We start from the raw sequence: 22,185 nt of genomic DNA, 5'->3' as shown, positions 1-22,185 counted from the left end.
CAGCGCGGCTCAATGTCGCGCGCGCGAGGGAGGAAGGGAGCGCGCCGTCTTCTTGCGCGCGCTACGCACGGGGGGGGGGGGAGATGATGGAGAGGGGGGGGGGGGCGTTCTGAGCCGGCGGCTGCTGATTATGGCGCGGCCGCGCTGGCGCCATACCTTGAAAGCGATCCGCAATGTGCACAAAGTGCGCGGAGTGCGGGTAGCTTCGTATGCGCTGTGCTTTCGACGTTTAGTTGGCGTTGCAGCGAGAGACAGCACGAAGGTCAATTTGCTCGCTGCTGCTGCCGCGCTACCTCACTCGAGCGTTTTGACGAGCTCCCGCGGTCATCGAGTGAGATGTGTTCATGTTTACCTGTGCACGCGTGACACCGTCCATGTTAATTTAGTTAGTAAGCGAATGTTCACAACTTTATACGGGCGATAAAACTACTATCCTTACTTCGTATAGCTGTCTACTAATATGCTATCGCAATCGATGCTTCGCCTTGCGGGCGAAACTGCTACTTTTTATTGCTATAGCAATTATTGGACACTCCAGGCGCATTTCTGCCGTCACCGTCGCTGTCGCCGTGAGGTTCCGTATAAAGTCCAAGGGCGACAAAATCGTCGCCGAGCGTCGTATGCTGTATGTGCGAATGAAAGCGTGGGAGGGTGAGCCGGCAATCGCGGCTCAATCTCGCGCACGCAAGAGAGGGGAGCGGGAAGGAAGCGCCGTCTGCCAGTCACGCGCAACGCTCCGAAGGGAGAGTAGGAAGGGGGGGGGGGGGGAGCGGTTTGCTCCGGGCGGCTTGAGCAACCCGAACGGCCTCGCGCGCCCGCCGGGGCCGCGGGGCTGCGGGGGGAGTGTTGCAAATGAAGATGGAGCAGGTGCGCCGAGAACGAGCAGAGCCACGGGCAGGACGAGTCAGATGTCCGGGTCGAATGCCCGTCGTTTTTTTCTATATTACAAGTGGTGCCGAAACACACCCTGTCGTCCGGCCCTCGAGTACCGGCCAAGGAGCAACTACGCACCAAGCACATCTTCGTCCGGATCGACGAAGACGCGCCCTGCTGTCAAATGAGGCCACCCCTGTCCTGTGCGGGTGTGGCACCAGCTACTCGAGCTCGTCTTAGCGAAGCAGGCGGAGCTCGTTGTGTTCGATCGCGCAATACAAGACACGCTCACGGATGCAGACCTGGAGGCAGATCTGACTACACCTTTCGAGTACGGACAAAAGGTCAGCTTGAGCAAGACAAGCTTTGCTACCGAGCCACGTCCACGGATCTCTCCTGACTCCGTGGACTCCACCGCGAGTCCTACAGCGCAACTTGCTTCGCCACCACACCCAGCTGGCCCTTCCGCCGCGCCCGAAGTGTCGTCCGCTGCGTCGTTTTACCGCGTTGATCTGCCAAAGCTGCACATCCCGATCTTTTCTGGGGAGCGGTGTGGACTGGCAAGGCTTTTGGGACCAGTACCAGGCAAGCATTCAGGGCAATGGTTCTCTTTCCAAGACAGAGGAATTTAAAGATCTGATAACGTACCTGTCCGGGTCAGCTGAGACAGCAATTCAGGGTATCCGCCTCGCCGAGGCAAACTACGATGTCGACATTCAGCTGCTGTCATTCGTTTTCTTTTATTTGTCCCCTTTCTTGCGCTGTTTTCGCGAGTGAAGCACGCTCGGGGGTAGAGTGTTCTGAGAGGCCGGAACATAATAATCGCACGTTCTTTTGCCATATTTTGTGAATCTGTAAGGGCTGTGCCAAAAATGCTTAAGAACGACACTTTCAAGTAATTGGTTTTCGAAGCCAGATAGAGCTGATATTTCGAATGCATTGTTCTTTCCAAGGCTAAGGTTGTATGTTCTGGAGTGTAAAAAATTTGAAAAAAAAATGAAATAGCTTACTCTTGCGAACGCACAGGACAATGCCCGTAAACTGTAAGTCTATACCGCCACACACTGTATAAAAAGCATGACATTCGCTTAGCGCATGGACAAAGGCATTAAGAAGGCAATGGGGTAAAGCATACGAGACAGGGATCGATGTTTACGGAAAATTTATTCCAGACCCAGTTACATATAAGATCGCTATCGAAGCTTGTGTCAAGATACTCGACAGAGATGCGTAAGGAGTGGGGTTGCAAGTGCAAGTAGAACAGACGGACGTGTTTAAGGAAACCGGTGGTCTAAATGCACTTTCATTGAAGAATTATGAAAACGTATAAACTGCATTTTTGGCGTTCTTGCACTGATGACGTTACCTACGAGCAAATACATAGCCCTGTATGTCCCAACTTGAAGCAACGAGATTGCATGTGAACCGTTGGGCGCTGGGGATACACGAATGGTGTCGTCTGTTTATAGAAACGCAGTGATACTAACAGAAACAGGTTCCACTACGGGAAGGTGAATGCCATAAATTGTAAATTAAAATACCGTTTGATGGTTATGCTTCGAGACCTCCAGACGTGATTTCTGAAAGCACGCATTGAGACTTTTCTAATGAAACATATTGACCTCTGTCCAATAATAAATTTTTCAGGAGACAAGGAAGGAGCCGTGCAACCCTAGCCAAAAGGTTTGAATAATACCAGTGCATAGCCTACACTATGAAATTATTTGTGGATAGTCAAAAAACAATGCCCATGCAGTCATATTGCATTCCAGAGAATCGTTTAAACGTGAAAAAGTTATCGGTAGGGACCTGCGTTATTCTACCCGGTAGGAAACAATGCTTATGTAATGTACCAATAGACGCGTTTAAAAAGCCACTCATAACAGGCAGTAGTGAAGTAGTGATAGCGAATTACTGCTAGTTTTCTTGTGGGCTGGCTCGAAGATAGTGCATGAAAAAAATTGTCGGCCCTTCCACTCCGTGAAGATGGATGATAAGCGAAGCTTGTCCTATACCTAACCGTCCTCTTTGTCATCAACTTTATGTTTACTGGAATGTGCCCTTGTAATTAACGAGATGTGCATTCTGTGGATAGTGGTAGATTCTTGCCATGGCAAGAGTCAACTATGCCGAAGACATGGTTACTGCAGTAGGGGGTACGATAGTTCATGCCGCATTCAAGCTGACCCGTCACGACGAGGGACGGTTCACTGACATTGATCTCAACACCTTCCGATCAGCGTTCCATAACGTCATCGTGACACCGCACATCCGATGACGTGAGTGCAATGCGCGAGGATTTGCTGCGGTATACACCCTGTCATCTGTCCGTTACGTAGGACAATTTTATTTATTTCAAAAATAATGCATGGCTCATACCCCCGTAAACGCGGTCTCCCCATTATGACGACAGAAGAGAAGTGAAATTACACGCTAGAATGATCAGCGGCAACAGAGCCAGCTGTGGTAGAGATTTTGGTTGTAAAGAGGAAGAGGCGGTATTTTCTGCAGCCCTTTAGGGAGCACGACTCAGCGCCTTGGGGAAAGGGCGGGGGATGTAAAGAAGAAAGAAAAGAGAAAGGAAAGAGAGAGAAGGTCGAGGCGATTACACATCCCCTGACTGTCAGGGATAGCCAGGAGGCGCATTCACAATTTGCACGTAGAAGACGACGACGAACGCGAGAGCAGTGGCATGACCGCGTGCCGAGCAGGAACACGAGCGCAACCCGAGGCTCGAATGAGCGAGCTGCGGAAGAAGACGATGACGCTCGAGCCAATGCTGATAACAATAGTTTGCAGTACACAGGCGACGGACAGACGCTTTTTCATTTCGCCTAGCCATATAAAGCTTCGCTTTTAAATTTGAGTCGTTGACCTATGTATGTGCAGTCTAAAGGTGCGGACTATCAGCGTGGCTATCTGCAGTGTAAAAAAATTCCTTGACGATTACGATATTTCCTAATGCAAAATTCGAGCGCAGCTCTATTCGTGTTTTCATTTCGCGTGTCAATATTTTGTATGATGCTTATATAGGTACACAGTTTTTATTAGGAAGGGAACGCTGTGAGTAGTGTTGACGGCGCGGACAATCTGTCTCATGCGGCACATAGCAAACGGAGCAAAGTGTGGCGCGACGGCCTCGCTACTTGGGAGATCGCGAGAGGCAGCCCGTGGGTGCGATTCACAGCAGCCGCCGCAGACAGACCCTGCTTATGCAGCGCTCTGTTTCTATACAGACGACGCGCACTAGTCTGGCACCATATCGTAGCCATCGTCGCCGCCCAACCCGTCTTGCGTGACACTACGCTTTTCTTTGCACGCTTTCGTTCCACCAACGATGAGAGCCGCCCTTTGCGGGGAAATCGTGCAACTAGTGTCAGCGGCGACAACACCCAAGGGAGCGTCACATTGAGCGTTCGTAGCCGCTCCCCATCGCCGCTTGCAGGAGAAGTGATCCCCATAACACACACTGGTACCCTGAACTACCCTCAGCAGCTGACGCCGCAGATGAGCGTAGCCCTCTCTACCTGCCATCCCCCCCTGCGAAGCGCAGATGAGATCGCCCACGCGGCGCCAACTCAGCGCATGCACAGGTCATCTCCCCTCCGCTTTCCGCCTCATGCTTTCTTTCATCTCCCGCTGCGCTCCGCGTTCGCTTTGATCTTTCGCTGTGCTCGTTCGATCTAAAATCCCTATATAAGAAAAGTACCGCCATCCTTTGATAAACGCCGCTTCTCTCTCTCCTGTATCTCCGATTGGACGATGATAGCGCGCGCTCTTCACTTCTTTATATTTTCTTTTTTTTTCCGCCTCACAGCCATGTTGAAAGTCCTCTGCGCAGCCGCAGTCGCCGGCGGCGGCGGCGGCGCGCGCCCGGCCTGAAAGCTTCAACGTGGACTTTCTAGGTGCGCCACCGTCGACATGGCTTTCGCAAGCAAAAAGTAAGGAAAAAAGCAAGCGCTTTAGGAGAGGAGGTGGCGGAGGAAAGAGTAGATGGCGGTACTTTTATTATATCGGGATTTTAGTTCGATCGGGTTACGAGGGACGCCGAGGTACGGTGACGCTCAGTGAAGGAACGGGCGCCTAGGAGCTGCGCTCTAAAGTGGTGGCTTATCTCGAAGATAGTCTAGTAAATAACTTAGGCAACCAGTATGACGCTCATCCTACTCCGCTGACAGGAGGGTTGACGCGATAGAGTGCCGCACGCAATCACTCCAAATTGATCCCGTGAACATTAGCTCCCTGCAAATGTGGGCCGACCCAGAAAGTTGGACAGAAACGATGTGAGCAGCCCGACGCTCTTTGACTCCCCTCACGCAAGGCGTAATGCGGTAGAGTGCCGTACTCCGACTCATTGTCTCCTTGTGTCGCTCAAGAAGCCACTGTCTTTAATCGACCTCGTCTAGAGGTTAAATCGCCTTCCAAATTCTTTCCAGAATTTCGATTATGCTAGGACAATGGCGATCAGGCTATAATTTTTATTAAATTTGTTACATACTCCATTTTAGTGCAATGGATGCAAAATTGTGGTTTGTAGTTGAGTGGGAATAGTAACAAAATAAATACTGTGGTTTATAATTGAAAGAACAAGATTCCTTAAGTAAAAAATCTACGCAAGTCCAAAACCGATATTGCCATCAATGCCGGCCAATTCGCTAGTTGTTTGCTTGAATTCATTTAACTGAAGTTTATCCAGTAAAATTCTATAAAATTCGAGGAAGCTAAGCCACTCAGATATGTTACAATTTAAAGTGTAAAAAGTGGATGCAATACTGGCACTTGCGAATACAATTTTTAAGATGCTGCTTCAGCCGGAGTAGTCACATGGTCGGAATCTGACTCTGCCGTATGTCCCGACAAACTGGGTGCATTTGTAGTTGTAGAGCTCAGCTGGTCAAGCGATGCATCAGAAGCTCTTAATGGCGTTTCATTCGAGTCTTGTTTGTTAGTATTGTGTTGGCTGGCGGGGATGATAAGGTCAGAAACATCCGTCACTGCCTCGTCCGTAGTCGTTCCGTTTGCAGACAATGAGTCGCTTTCGCTTCCCTCGATGCTTTCGGCAGCTTTGCAGTCGGGCCATGGGCAGCAGGCAGGAAAATCACCGGTCCGTTTGCGCAGAACGCAACCAGGGGGTGCCTTCTGGTAGAGGCCGTAATGGCAGCTGCATCAGATGTGCGAAATGTTGAGTTTAATGACAATGCGCCATGCCATACAGTTTCTTCAAAGCGTACTTTGTAAGAATGTGTTATTAGTTGTCTCACCCAGTTTCTCACAATTTTTATCCAGTGTGCAATAAACGACATCTGATGCGGTATTTAGCAGGTATTTATTGCTATAGCAGGTATTTAGCAGGTATTTATTGCTATATGACCTTGAATGGCTTGTCTCAAACATCGCTGACTACTATGCCTTAATTATATGTTATTGGATTGCATGACATGGCCTTACCGCTGCTGGATTTTAGTATTGTTAGCATTTTTTGAATTTCAGCCAGTTCGCCGTATGTTTGATGTTTGATCGTATTTATCCTCTTTCACGAAAGCTTGTATCATTCAATACGCAACTCCGCGTCAGCCATTGAGTGTGCGCCCTGAACGATAATTTGTGCAGGTGGATATGTGCAACTTATTATGTACCCAAATAGACAACTTAGGAATAGACAAATAGGGCGACTATGCATGTCACACAGGGTATGTGCCGAAACGGTCTACTTGGAAATGGACAATTTGGGTCGTTGTGTATGTGGAATTGGGCAATTCTGCGTCTGCCACTGGGTTTGTGGCCAAATAGGCACTGAAAATGGCGATTGGATTTGGGCAACTGGTCGTGTCCCACAAGTACGAAATAGACAACTTGAGCTATTGTGTATAGGAAACTCGACATCTGCCACTAAATGTGTTACCGAACGGAAAACTGTGGCGACTGGATACGTGCAACTAGTCGTGTGCCACAAGGTATGTGCCCCAATAAACAACTTGAGAGCTATTGTGTATAGGCAGTTTGTCGTCTGCCACTGGGTATCTGCCAAAATAGAAAACTTTGCCCACTGGTCAGCTGGTGTAGCTGGTCCTGTAAAATTAGGTATGTGCCCGAATAGTCAACTTTGGCAATTCTGGATAGGTAATTGGACGTCTGCCACTGTGTACGTGGACAAATATGCAATTGTGGCCACTGGAAAGGTTAAACTGATCGTCTGACACTAGGTATGTACCCGAATTGACAACTTGTGCAATTGTGCATACGTATTAGGGCATCTGCCACTGTGTATGTGGCCAAATAGGCAATTGTGCCCACTGAATTTGTACAACTGTTCGTCTGACACTAGGTATGTACCCGAATTGACCACTTCGGCCATCACCAATGCTCATTAGGGCATCTGCCATTGTGTATGTGGCCTAATAGGCAATTCTGGCCACTAGATTTGTGCAACTAACTGGTCGTCTGACACTAGGTATGTACCCGAATTGACAACTTGGGCCATTGTGCATGGGCATTAGGGCATCTGCCACTGTGTATGTGGCCAAATAGGCAATTGTGGCCACTAGATTTGTGCAACTGGTCGTCTGACACTAGGTATGTGTCCGAATTGACAACTTCGGCCATTACCAATGCTCATTAGGGCATCTGCCATTGTGTATGTGGCCTAATAGGCAATTCTGGCCACTAGATTTGTGCAACTAACTGGTCATCTGACACTAGGTATGTACCGAATTGACAACTTGGGCCACTGTGCGTGCGCATTAGGGCATCTGCCACTGTGTATGTGGCCAAATAGGCAATTGTGCCCACTGAATTTGTGAAACTGTTCGTCTGACACTAGGTATGTACCCGAATTGACAACTTCGGCCATTACCAATGCTCATTAGGGCATCTGCCATTGTGTATGTTGCCTAATAGGCAATTCTGGCCACTAGATTTGTGCAACTAACTGGTCGTATGACACTAGGTATGTACCCGAATTGACAACTTGGGCCATTGTGCATGGGCATTAGGGCATCTGCCACTGTGTATGTGGCCAAATAGGCAATTGTGGCCACTAGATTTGTGCAACTGGTCGTCTGACACTAGGTATGTACCGAATTGACAACTTGGGCCATTGTGCATGGGCATTAGGGCATCTGCCACTGTGTATGTGGCCAAATAGGCAATTGTGCCCACTGAATTTGTGCAACTGTTCGTCTGACACTAGGTATGTACCCGAATTGACAACTTCGGCCATTACCAATGCTCATTAGGGCATCTGCCATTGTGTATGTGGCCTAATAGGCAATTCTGGCCACTAGATTTGTGCAACTAACTGGTCGTCTGACACTAGGTATGTACCCGAATTGACAACTTGGGCCATTGTGCATGGGCATTAGGGCATCTGCCACTGTGTATGTGGCCAAATAGGCAATTGTGGCCACTAGATTTGTGCAACTGGTCGTCTGACACTAGGTATGTACCGAATTGACAACTTGGGCCATTGTGCATGGGCATTAGGGCATCTGCCACTGTGTATGTGGCCAAATAGGCAATTGTGCCCACTGAATTTGTGCAACTGTTCGTCTGACACTAGGTATGTACCCGAATTGACAACTTCGGCCATTACCAATGCTCATTAGGGCATCTGCCATTGTGTATGTTGCCTAATAGGCAATTCTGGCCACTAGATTTGTGCAACTAACTGGTCGTCTGACACTAGGTATGTACCCGAATTGACAACTTGGGCCATTGTGCATGGGCATTAGGGCATCTGCCACTGTGTATGTGGCCAAATAGGCAATTGTGGCCACTAGATTTGTGCAACTGTTCGTCTGACACTAGGTATGTACCCGAATTGACAACTTCGGCCATTACCAATGCTCATTAGGGCATCTGCCATTGTGTATGTGGCCTAATAGGCAATTCTGGCCACTAGATTTGTGCAACTAACTGGTCATCTGACACTAGGTATGTACCGAATTGACAACTTGGGCCATTGTGCGTGCGCATTAGGGCATCTGCCACTGTGTATGTGGCCAAATAGGCAATTGTGCCCACTGAATTTGTGCAACTGTTCGTCTGACACTAGGTATGTACCCGAATTGACAACTTCGGCCATTACCAATGCTCATTAGGGCATCTGCCATTCTGTAAGTGGCCTAATAGGCAATTCTGGCCACTAGATTTGTGCAACTAACTGGTCGTCTGACACTAGGTATGTACCCGAATTGACAACTTGGGCCATTGTGCATGGGCATTAGGGCATCTGCCATTGTGTATGTGGCCTAATAGGCAATTCTGGCCACTAGATTTGTGCAACTAACTGGTCGTCTGACACTAGGTATGTACCCGAATTGACAACTTGGGCCATTGTGCCTGGGCATTAGGGCATCTGCCACTGTGTATGTGGCCAAATAGGCAATTGTGGCCACTAGATTTGTGCAACTTGTCGTCTGACACTAGGTATGTACCGAATTGACAACTTCGACCATTACGCATGTTCATTAGGGCATCTGCGACTGTCTATGTGACCAAATAGGCAATTTTGGCCGCTAGATTTGTGTATCTGGTCGTCTGACACTAGGTATGCACCCGAATTGACAACTTGGGCCATTGTGCATGCGCATTACGACATCTGCCACTGTGCATGTGGCCAAATAGGCAAGTGTGGCCACTATATTTGTGCAACTGGTCGTCTGACACTAGGTATGTACCCGAATCGACAACTTGGGCCATTGTGCATGCGCATTACGACATCTGCCACTGTGCATGTGGCCAAATAGGCAATTGTTGCCACTAGATTTGTGCAACTGGTCGTCTGACACTAGGTATGTATCCGAATCGACAACTTGGGCCATTGTGCAAGCGCATTACGATATCTGCCACTGTGTATGTGGCCAAATAGGCAATTGTGGCCACTGCATTTGTGCAACTGGTCGTCTGACACTAGGTATGTACCCGAATTGACAACTTCGGCCATTACGCATGCTCATTAGGGCATCTGCCACAGTGTATGTGGCCAAATAGGCAATTGTGGCCACTTATGTTGTGCAACTGGTCGTCTGACTTTAGACATGTGCCAGAATAGACAACTTGCCATTGAGTATGGAAATACGGTATATGGCTACATTGCTTCAATGCTAATCGCATTAAAGTCAATTGCCTCAATATACGGGGTGTTCAAAACTAAATTTTACGGAATTTTTAAAAATCGCCTGTGGCTGGTAGCATAATTCTGATCGTTGAGCTGGGCTATTCGAAGAGGCGGACATCACAAGAAATCGAAACACATATTCAACTAATTAAGACAAAATTCATGAATGAACTTCTTAATTAATTTACGACACATAGCGCAATTTACGAATTGTAGCCGGTGAGTTTGCAACACGCATCCACTTGAAATGAATTTCTAGGATGACAATCACTTCCCAAAATGTGTTCTAGTGTGGGCGTTCTAGTTTTGTGCTTCGATGTATAAAACAGCATTTTGATTTAAAAAGTAAGTGGAAAAACAGTGCATTTTTACGACGAGTTTGATAGTGCATATCTTCACACTGGTGTCATTCTGGAAGTTCATTCCATGTGGATACCCCTGACAAGCTCACCGGCTACAATTTCTAAATTGCAATATGTATCTTCAAGTAATTAACTAAGAATTTAAGTAGTGAATTTTTGTTAGTTCGTTGAAAATGTGTTTCGATTTTTCGAGATACTAATGTCCGCCTCTTCGAATAACCCAGCCCAGAGATAAGAATTATGCTAACCTGCTACAGGAGATTGTTAAAAATTCTGTAAAACTTAATTTTGAACACCCGGTGTACGACGTCCGTTCGAATACACCCACCGCCTAGTAAATGTAAAGGATATATTTTTTGTCATTGAAGAGCAGCACCTGGCAGGGATCAATATGCAGTGGCCACGTGGGTGTCAAATAGGTTGATTTAAGAAGAAGGGTAAAAAAGAAGGACACCGAACACAGAAAGAATACAAGAAATGACGTTTCGGCTCCCCTGACGGGAGCCTTGTTCACAATGAAATCAAGGACGTGCGATACATTGTTTATATGGTTTTAAAATATGACGTAAGCAGCGCGTGTAGATGGGTGGGGGGGAGGGTTCCGTCATTCCGGTTGAGGGTGTTATCTGTTATTTGGATTAGGAGGGATTCCAAGTGGTGTCTTAAAGTCAGATTTCTTTCTTTTTCTAATATCTTGGCGTTATCCCAATCAATCCTGTGGCCCAAGTCACCTGCATGTTCTGCCAAGGCATTTGATGCAACTTTTTTCTTTTTGACATCGTTGACATGCTGCATCGACCGCTGTTCGAAATTGCCTGTCTCGCCGATATATACGCAGTCGCAGTCTTCACATACCGTTTGTGCCCGGTGTGAGCGAGGGCTTAGCCCGCGTTCTACGTGGCTATGACGTCCAGGTAGCTCACGTGCCATCTCAAAAATTACGCCATCGGCTGGTAAACGTGAAGGACAAGCTTCCGAAGACAAAGTTTCGTGGCATCGTCTAAGGGATTCCACGTGAAGACTGCACTGCGACTGCGTATACATTGGCGAGACAGGCATTTTCGAACAGCAGTTGAAGCAGCATGTCAACGATGTCAAAAAGAAAAGAAGTCGAATCAAACGCCTTGGCAGAACATGCAGGTCACTTGGGCCGCAGGTATGATTAGGATAACGCCAAGATATTAGAAAAATAAAGAAATTTGACTTCAAGACACCACTTGGAATCCCTCATAATCCAAATGACAGATAACACTCTCAACCGGAATGACGGAACCCTCGCCCCCATCTACACGCACTGCTTACGTCATAATTTAGAACCGTATAAACATTCTATCGCACGTCCTTGATTTCATTGTGAACAAGGCTCCCGTCAGGGAAGCCGAAACGTCTTTTCTTGTATTCTTTCTGTGGTCGGTGTCCTTCTTTTTGTCCCTTCTTCATGACGCCTCCCGACCAGACTGGCTTCCGTCAAAACCTCGACTTCAGATTGATTTAAGAGTGGCACATATCCAGTGGCTCAATTTGGCATCAAAAAGGTTCATTCAAGAGCCGGTACATACTTATTGTCATTTACTCAGTCACCCAAGTCAGTCCACCGCTTCTTTTTGGACATGGTTGCCCCAGCACATCAGCTAGCACAGCAGCATACAATTGACTACCAAATCAACGTATTCGTAGGAAACCTGTTACAGACATAAATAGAAACTTTGAAACAACCCGTAGAGTGCGCGAGTTTTGGTAAAAATGCTAATCGCATTAAAATGAGAATCAAGTGACAGGAACTGGCACTCCTTTTTTGTAGAGCTATTTAATAACCTGTGTACATTTGTACATCCTGTTAATTCAAATATGCTCTGTGGGTTCTGGGTTTATCAACAAGGTGCAATTATATATTAGCACATGTCCAGCATTGCAAAATCAAGGAGTACAGGAGGCATACTTGAATATCTTTGCAAATATCTACAAGGATTCCACAGCTACCTTGGTTCTCCACAAGAAAAGTAGAAAGTTACCTATCAATAAAGGGGTCATGCAAGGAGACACAATCTCTCCAATGATATTCACTGCATGCTTCGAAGTATTCAAGCTCTTAGACTGGGAAGGCTTAGGAGTGAGCATCAACGGCGAATATCAGCAGCTTTGAGCTTGCAGATGACATTGTCCTGTTCAGCAACGCTGGGGACAAATTACTGCAAATAATTGAGGACCTTAATCGAGAAAGTGTAAGAATTGGGTTGAAGATGAATATGCAGAAGACAAAAATAATGTTCAATAGCCTAGCAAGGAAACAATAATTCAGGATCGCCAGTCAGCCTCTAGAGTCTGTAAAGGAGTACGTTTATCTAGGTGAATTACTCACAGGGGACCCTGATCACGAGAAAGAAATTTACAGAAAAATAAAATTGGATTGGAGTGCATACGGCAGGCATTGCCAAATCCTGACTGGGAGCTTACCACTGTCGTTTAAAAGAAAAGTGTACAATCATTGCATTCTACCGGTGCTAACATATGGGGCAGAAACTTGGAAGTTAACAAAGAAGCTCGAGAACAGGTTAAGGACCGCACAAAGAGCGATGGAACAAGAAATCTTAGGACGAACATTAAGAGACAGGAAGAGAGCGGTGTGGATCAGAGGACAAACGGGGATAGCCGATATTCTAGTTGACATTAAGCGAATGTCAACACTAGCGAATAAGATCCATTAGATTTACTCGAGGCCCAGCGGAATCGAACCTGCGTCACAAGGGTTCCTCACGGACCCGACGCAGGTCGCACCACAAATGCACTGGGCCGCTGTTCAAGTATCCTCTCGACAACTTAGGTCACTGAGTATGTGCCACTGTGTGCTCGCCAAGCGAGGGAACAATAGGTGACCCGTAAAAGAGCGAGGGATTCTGGGATGCGCAGTCTACTCGTTGTTTCCGGTTCGAGGAAGCGCAGCCGCCGTCACCGCTTCGCCGTTGAAGCCTATTGATGCGCTTGCAGTCCGGCTTTGTCACACACGAAGATTACCCGGTTGCAGCCGCCTAGCAAAACCATGATTGGCTGTTCAGCCGTTGGCTGCTCAAATTCAAGCGTTAAAGGTAAACTCATGTAACTACGGCCTTGCAGCGTCTCTTGCTGAGTCAGCTGTGCACAAGCAGCAGAGGCATGGTTGCCACTTCCAAAACTGAACCATCAGTGAACAAAAAGAAAATGAACATACAGTGGCACTTATCAGGTGGCGATGAACTGTGTAATGTCCGACACGGAATGATTCCCCAAGAGATTTATTTCTCTGACATTAAAAAAAATTAATTATGGGGTTTTACGTGCCAAAACCACGATCTGATTATGAGGCACGCCGTAGTGGGGGACTCCGGAAATTTTGACCACCTGGGTTTCTTTAACGTGCATCTAAATCTAAGTACACGGGTGTTTTCGCATTTCGCCCCCATCGAAATGCGGCCGCTGTGGCCGGGATTCGATCCCGATTTCTCTAACATTGACTCAAGCAATAATAACTATTTCAGTACTCGCATGCACATATAGATCTATTATGAAACATGGTTTTACGGCGCAAATTTATACGTGACACAGCCAGATACATACATAATACTCGTAACTAACTAGCCCACCTTAGTTCCTTGAATACAGATAGAGATAATGTGCAGCCGTAATATGTCGGCGATGCGACCATTTCCCCATCTTGTTGACAAAAAAAGCGAGAACTTTAACTATGTACAGCTTCAATTGAACCTCGAGTTTTGACCAAGAAATTCCGTTGACAACGCGCAGCTGTGTTCAAACATTTTCAGTACTTCATTTTCTAATTACGCTAGCTGCGCCGTTACTGGCGATATCGGTTGCAGCGACGATCATAGGGCAGTATTTACCAGGCTGCTATAGCCATCGCCTCAGCACCCGATTTTCTAAGTAGTGCTTCTATACGCTTCATAAAATAACTGACCCACAGGCAGAGCAGTCAGTGACGGTGCGTCCAAGCAGCGGCAAATGTAGAGCTAAACCTGGCAGAAACAAAAAAGGCCGCCCAAGCGAAAACCAGAGTTCGTTTATGAATAAAAGCGTATTCTTGCCTTTATTGGCTCGTCATCATCGCGCCCAGAGTGAACTGAAACCTAGAAATCAGCTGCACGAATGGTACGCCATTGCTGGTCGACAAAGCGGACGGAAAGCTTCGCTCGACTGACAGTGGAAACCGCATTGAAAAAAATGTCACAGTTTCGCCCTAAGGGCCAAGCAATGAATGCGATAGCAACACAGCAATGTCATACGAAGTAAGGTGAGCGGCTTTGGTAGCAATATGAATTGTAGTAAACATGAGCTGATTAAGTAAGCAGGTGTGCTGCGGCGTAAGTAGACCGACATGAAGAGAGACTCGATGACCACGAGAAGGCGCGTGTGAAACGGTGGTGTTGATGAGAAGCGCTTCCCGTGGGCAGCGCGTGCGAAGGGACACACCTGTAGCGCTGCACTGCCGATCCGGGCAGCATTGCATGTGTAGCGTGCGTTGGAAAATGTGGCCCGACTATTACTAACTGAATGAACAAAGCGTGGTGTGAGCGCGCACAAACAAACATGAATAGATCACACTGAATGACTGCAGACAACGACCGTCAAAACTCTGGCAGCAAGCGGATACGCCGTAGCGGCGAAGGTAAGTGCGGTCTATCGCTTCAACGGAAACTGAGCGGCGAATGCGCGGCGCATAAAGGTCAGAGCCGTGTGGAGATAAGAGACGGTGCGAGCGAGCGACGAGCGCGGTTGTTGGCAGAGTGAAAGTGCGCCCCCCCCTCTCCCTCCGGCGCTGGCTTCCCGCTTCCTTGCTTGCGCGTGGGAGATTGAGTGCGTTCGCTCTCCGTGATAGCGCGCGTCCCCGCACGCTTCCGCTCGGGCATACGGTACGTGGCGAAGATTTTATCTATACGGAACCTCACGGCGACGGCGACGGCGACGACGCCGACGCCGACGGCAGAAATCCGGTTGAAGTGTCCATATAATTGCTATCGCAATAAAACACGTGCGCTGGGCATGCCGCCGATGCCGCCGCGTCGTCCGTCGAACCTGTAGCTGCTAGCAGATGGCGCGCCCCACAATTCCCTGCGATTTCTCATTTTGCGGGCTCAGCGTGTCCACGATTTCCCGCGCGCCACGCACCCGCCACGCACCCGCGCGCCACAATTTCCGCCTAGGGGACCGCGCATGGACTTCTCGGTAGTGCAAATAGATGGCGTAGCGTGTCCAGAAAGAAGCGAGAGAGCGGATCCCGGTTGCCGCAGCGTTCGCGCATACCGACGCGAGATGCAATTTGTAGGCCACGCACAGGCTTCACGCAGTGATGACACGGCTGCTGATTTATCAGTAGATCTACTGATTTTTAAAATTTTCTACTGATTCAGTGATAAAGCGCTTGAATCTACTGATTTTCTTGCTTTTATACTGAAACGAAAGCAAAAGCTGCTACTTATTCAGTACAGAGTTTATGTTAATGTGATGCCACCTAGCGAGCGAAAAAAAAAAACGCTGCTTGGCTCCGAGGTTAACATACATTCTTGCGTTTGCAGACTCTCAAACGTGGCGCTACCTCTGTCTTTCAGCAAAGTGGGGGAAATGTGAGGTAGTGAATTTGTGAAAGTGGGTGCACTACAGTTTCCACAACTATGAAACCACAACAATGAAATCAAAACTATCGAACCACAACCAATGTCTCTTTTCATGCCGCGCTTCGAGCGCCTACTCTGTTCCACAGGAGAATAGGACCCCACTTACTTACGTCTTTAGTTTATTTGCGTAAGCTATAACGGAATCATGTTTTCTTATTTATGGATCATCATCATCATGATCAACCTAATTTTATGTCCACTGCAGCACGGAGGCCTCTCCCAGCGATCTCCAATTGCCCCTGTCTGGAAGATACTATACTCTAAAGCTTTCAGGTACTAACTACCATCTGACGCCTTTAAATAGGCCGACGGAGGACTTCACTGGTTTTAAATTCGTGCTTGACACTGGCTCTCTAGATCCCCGGTTTTTCAAAAGTATCGCCAAGAATCTCTGGGTAAATTTTTGTACTATTTCTTCGAAGCTACACTACTACAACAGAATACTAATATAAGCGCTGAATTCGTGGGATCCTAAGCTGAGTGCAAAAATTGAAATAAAAAATCTACTGATTTCTACTGATTTCTCGCGAAAAAATCTACTACTATTTTTTTACGTGTTGTGGCAACACTGGCTTCACGGCGGTGGCGCGTGATCGCGCCGAGTGTGCTACGGTAAGCGTGACACCCCGGTAAGCGTGCTTGCGAGCGAGCGAGCCTTTATGTGTGCCTACGAGGGAGGGAAATAATGGCACTAGCTAGGCCGCGAGCGATTGCGTTAGTTTTTCTTTTCCGGCCTTTTCGAACAAAATCACATTTGCCCATAGAACACGTATGCAGAAGCGCGTGAGTGACGCGGGCTGGAAAAAATGCGCTCTGAATGACTATCAATACGTAGGCGCAGGAAGCGCACGGAATACAAATAAATTTATTAGCTCAATTATGGTTCACAAAAAACTCGAAAACAGAACTTGCTAGCCTGACAGCTCTGATACAAAAGAGACATAACCACTTTTTGCACTGTCCTTTTCAAGTCTCCTGGATCAAACGCACACTGCAAGTGAATACACGCACTCATAATATTACTTGGGGTCATATCGATTCATTGTCACATACAGTCTCAAACTCAAAATACACGGAGTCACATGTGGGATAGAGACTCAGTCATGAGTCGACTCACGCAAACTCAGGCCGACCCGTGAGTCTTAGTAACAGTCGGAATTTTTGTGAGTATGAGCCCGAATGTGCGTAAGTACAAATGTACTTTTTAGTGGATTTCGACGAGTGCCCTTTATTTTGCGACTTATGGCGGTGATAATGTCAAGTTGCTGTTTATACAATTGGTTTCTACTAACGCAGTGCCTCGAAATTTCAATAGCTCAAAATAGACGTTTATGAATAGCATTTCTAGATACTGTCGCGAGCCAGTTGTCCTGCAGGTATAGAAAAAGATGCTGAAATGCAGAGCGGACAAGATGAGGACGAAGTGAAGTCTATCGGCTGCCATCGTTGTTTTTGCTGCCACACTTTTAGCCTCCTTGTAAATAGTGTAAATAAACCCCCCTTTCTGTAAGATCTCCCCGTAACAACATTAAGGAAGCTTACGAGAATGTAGACATGGAATTGCTGTGCGATATTATCCTGCATGAGGGCATCGATGGCGATTTCGTGGAGTTGTTGATAAATATATATATATATATATATATATATATGGGGACAACCGAGTACGAATTGGATTGGCAGGCCGGAAATGCAATGAAGTTGTGGAAATTCACCGAGGATTCAAGCATAGATGTGTTCTCCCTGAATTGTTCACGCTTTATCTTAAGGGCATACAAAGACGACTGGTAAGCAGTAAATTAAGTTTTGATTTGTGTTACATTTATAATGGGTAAAAGTTGTAGCTGAAGGTCGTTTGGCTGATGTATGTGGACGATATAGGGCTACTAACGGAGAATGCAAGGAATTTAGGGACTTACGAGTTTAATCAGCAATGCAGCGACAAATCTAGGCATTACGTCTAGCACACAGAAATATGGAAATAGCATCTTTAATGAAAACACGAGTGATCACGTGGTATCAATTGAATCGGAAGTGATACCCATAGTCAAGCAATGTAACTGGGTGTACACATAAAGGAAGAAAATACCTACTCAAGCGTCCACCAAGATATAATAATCAAATGGAAGTCCAAGTAGCAATAATGAAGCATAGATCACTTTGGGGCTGCAATAAATGTGACGTAGTGCAAGCAAACTGGAAAAAAGTAATGGCGCGAGTGCTAACGTTCACAAATGCAATTCTGTGCTATAAATCAGAAATCTTGTAGTCGGTCCACCACCCTCTGGTGGTGGACCGACTAGATTTGGGGGCCTATGGTAAAACCACAAATACGAATGAAACAAGACGTGGATTGGGCTTCTTTTAAAATCAAAGAAGCGCAGAGCAAGATTAGTTTTGAAGAAAGGCTAAGGAGCATAGATGAAAATAAATGGCCAGCTTAAATGCACAAATATCTGTTCCTCACAAGTGAGGATACAATGAAAGAAGGGGACAAGGAAGTTGGCAACCAAGTACAGGGTAACTGAAAGTGTAAATACAGACCAGTAATCATAAAAAAGAAAGTGAGACAGAGACGGTAAATGGGATGCAAAGGTTGAAAAAAAAATGACCGTGGTGATTTACAAAAATGTCGAGAAGATAATGAGGGAAATATGGGATAACGCAATAGGCAGTGCCTTGCTATTTGAGGCCCGAGCTGACTTCCTGAGCCCAAAACTAGAACGGAACAAATATGCGCAACAGGAAGAGGTATGTGCGTGCTCCAAAAACAGCCCGGAAACGACTCGCAACATCGTAATAGAAAGCGAAGATATTCACGCAGTGAGAGCCGTAGGGAGGGCCCATCTTCTGTAAGCCTGTAAGCGTTGGGATTCAAAGAAGGTGGAAGAATTAACTGGTCAGCAGTGGACATAAGTAAGAGATGATTCCAGTATTGCTGGAAAAATTGACGGTCACTTTAATTAGCATACGCCAAACAGGGTGAAGTCGAACGCCTGCGCGCTCAAGAGACATTAATTAAATTACTTGACATTCTCATTCGAATGCGTTGTTATTTCTTATTACTTGTTTTCTCCCACCAAAAGTCCTGGGTTCGAGGGCTTTAACTGACGCTACCTTAATTAACTGTGCAGTAATTAACTTCGCCATAATAAACACCAAAGGTCGAGCGATCGAGTGCCTTAATGAACTCTATTATTACCTGTGTCCTAATTAACTTCGCCTTAACAACCAAGGTCGTGGGTTCGACTCCCACCGAAGGTCGAGGATTCGAGTGCCTGAATTACCTCTAGCTTAATAAACTTTGCCTTTTTTGGCATGACAAGCGGCATCGGAGTGAGCTGTGGAAGACGATGAACGCGCGAGGCGAGCTCACATGATTTTCTGTACCGCACGCCGCGTTTTCAATGCCACCATCTGATGAGGCATGTAAGCCTTTCGGCTTAAAAAAGCAGGGAAGAGATTGATGTCGCCGGAACGATCACAAGGCAGGTAATGGTGAAATATAGTAATGGGGATTTTAAATACGAAAGTGAAAATCGAGGTGACGTAGACAAAAAGGCTAGACAGCGCTAGAAGTTGTGAAATCTGATTAAATCAAACAGGCTAGGTGTCTATTTGTCCTCGCCCTATTTCAAAGGGGATGCCAATAAACATCATCATCATCATCATCATCATCATGTGGTAAATATGAAGAAAGCAATCATCATCATCATCAGCCTATATTGATGTGCACTGCAGGACGAAGGCTGCGATGTCCAATTACCTCTGTTTTGCGCTAGCTGGTTACCACTTGCGCCTGCAAATTTCCTAACTCCATCACCTCACCTAGTTGCCTGCCGTTCTCGACTGAACTTCCCTTCTATTGGTATACATTCTGTAGCTCTAATGGTTCACCGGTTATCCATCCTACGCATTACATGGCCTGCTCAGCTCCATTTTCCCCGCTTAATATCAACTAGAATATCGGTTATTCCCGCTTGTTCTCTGATCCACACGGCTCTCCTCCTGTCTCTTAACGTTAGGCCTAGCATGTCTCGTTCCGTCGCTCTTTGCGCGGTCCTTAACTTGTTCTCGAGCTTCTTTCTTAACCTCCAAGCTTCTGCCCCATATGTTAGCACCGGTAGAATACAATGATTGTAAAATTTTCTCTACAACAACAGTGATAAGCTCCCAGTCAGGATTTGGCAATGCCTGCCGTATGCACTCCAGCCCAATTTTATTCTTCTGTAAGTTTCTTTCTCGTCATCAGGGTCTCCTGTGAATATTACCATTTATATACTTTTATTTATGCTGCCTTCATTTGCTTCAGAGCTAGTCTAGATTTAATATCTCTTGAATAACTAAACTGAATGCAGTAACCAGTATCATGAATATTCCTGTTTCCTACGTGCAGTTATTACCATATAGCGATTTAATTTCGCTTTAAAGCTGGCGTTCCGTACCGTACTCTGTGCATGTACAGTCTCCTGCCTCGCGTCCTCGAAGAGCACGCCTCCTCTCTGGGCTGCTCGTGGCTTTCTTAAACATACCGTACAGAAGCACTTTTCATCCTAGGCTACTTCTAACTGTTATGCGCAACTATAATAATCCTCAAGTATTCTAATTGTACCTTTCTGAAGACACAAGCGTTTTGTGACTGCGCACACCCTGATGTAAACGGACAGGGTCGATATGCTCAGACAAAGTAGTAAGTCATACGTGATGTCTCTACTAGGGGATGGCTGGTGACTCCTTCAGATCTTACAGCGCGTTTGGCACAGCCTTTCCACGCCGCTGCCAGTACCTTTGGTATAGCGGACATTTATCTAAGCAATTTATCCATTTATTTATTTACACATAGACACACGTAATACATTAATTATAGTAAACCTCGATTGCTCATACGAAATGGCCATCACTATATAGTACTATAGCTGTGGTCTTCGTTGTTGCAAATACAGTAGCCTAATAGAATTTTCCAACCGCTTCGCAAGCATGTCAAAATTTGTGTGCATCGGAGGCACCTTAACTCTATATGTATTCCTGTCGCTTTTTTTTTTTGCATTTGGCGCAAGAGTACACCACGTATCACTAAGCTCTGTAGAAGAAGGCGAACCCATTGCCGTGAAATTCGAAAGCCCTATCAATACTCATAACCTGTCTAATCGCTACGACGCAATAAAGGAACTAACCTCTGCTGTCTATTGGATAGCATTGTGTTTTAAACGCTATCAGGATAAATTAGGGTCTGACAACCTTTCATGTGTCCAATACCTAATTTTTGAACAAAATTTTACTCACAGGTCAACCAGCATCGTCTTCCGGTGAGTGTCGCAACGGTATGACTCACAGGGGTCCTCCTTTCTGATGATTTCATCGTGATCCATTAGCTTTCCTTCGTGCATGCATTTTCCTAAAACAAAATAATGCCCAAACAATCAATGAATGAAAAAGTTGCACTTTCGCCCGAAAGGCGAAGCACTTATACGAAGCAAGGCTTTATCGGCAGTGTAAACTTGGAAACATACGTATACTAACTAAATTAACAAGCGTGGTATGATACCAGACGCGCGCACAAGGCAACATGAACGCATCTCACTCGATGATCGCGGAAACTCGCTGTCAAAATGCTACAGCGAGTAAGCACGGCAGCAGCAGTGAGCAAAGATGACCTTCGTCCCGCCGCTCGCATCAACGCGAACTACGTCACACGGCGCAGGGAGGAAGGGCTGTGCACCGCCGCAGGTGGCTTTCAAGAAACCGCCGCCCGAGCGGAAGCGGCGACGGTGACGACGATGGCTCCGCGTTGACTGTGAGTGATTTTTTGCAGTAAGCAAATCAGAGCTATCTTCCTTCTAGATTCAAGAGATGGGAGTGATAGTGATTTGCTTATAACAGTAACGCTAGAATGCCTACTGTAATCTTTCGCGATGAAACGTGCGGCACGGTTTTGAACAGATTCGAGAGAATTCATTAAATATTCCTGATGTGGTGACCAGATGGCGGAAGCGAATTCGTGCTGAGGACGAACAAAGGTTCTGTTTCACAAGTGGCTGAAGGGACTTCACGTAGGTTTCGTTTTAGGTAACCAAGTGTGCTAGATGCCTTTGCTGTAACACGTTTTATACGCGCCTTCCATGATAAGTTTGTTGCAATATGGATACCGAGATATTTGTACAAGGGTGTGACG

General features: G+C 46.5%; 1 protein-coding gene across 1 annotated transcript; it reads right to left on the bottom strand.

Annotated features, from left to right (window-relative positions):
* Nucleotides 1-1,855: 1,855 nt before the first annotated feature.
* On the bottom strand, nt 1,856-21,411 carry LOC119453933 (uncharacterized). The gene is made up of 3 exons (XM_037715969.2): nt 21,297-21,411; nt 4,115-6,034; nt 1,856-4,079 (listed from the first exon to the last, which is right to left on the bottom strand). Exons 1-2 carry the CDS (start codon nt 21,398-21,400, stop codon nt 5,668-5,670), a joined length of 471 nt encoding a protein of 156 aa, XP_037571897.1. The 5' UTR covers nt 21,401-21,411; the 3' UTR covers nt 1,856-4,079; nt 4,115-5,667.
* Between the last annotated feature and the right edge of the window lie 774 nt (nt 21,412-22,185).

This window comes from Dermacentor silvarum, chromosome 5, assembly GCF_013339745.2.
Source record: "Dermacentor silvarum isolate Dsil-2018 chromosome 5, BIME_Dsil_1.4, whole genome shotgun sequence".
NCBI lineage: Eukaryota > Metazoa > Arthropoda > Arachnida > Ixodida > Ixodidae > Dermacentor > Dermacentor silvarum.
Note: the sequence above shows the minus strand (reverse complement) of the source record. Positions and strands in the feature narration are given on the sequence as shown.

Excerpts from the sequence above, each read along its gene's own strand:
- LOC119453933 (XM_037715969.2), bottom strand. The coding sequence starts at position 21,400 with ATGCACGAAGGAAAGCTAATGGATCACGATGAAATCATCAGAAAGGAG. Across the intron at positions 6,035-21,296 it reads AAGACGATGCTGGTTGACCT|CTGCCATTACGGCCTCTACC; the intron begins GTGAGTAAAATT and ends CATCTGATGCAG.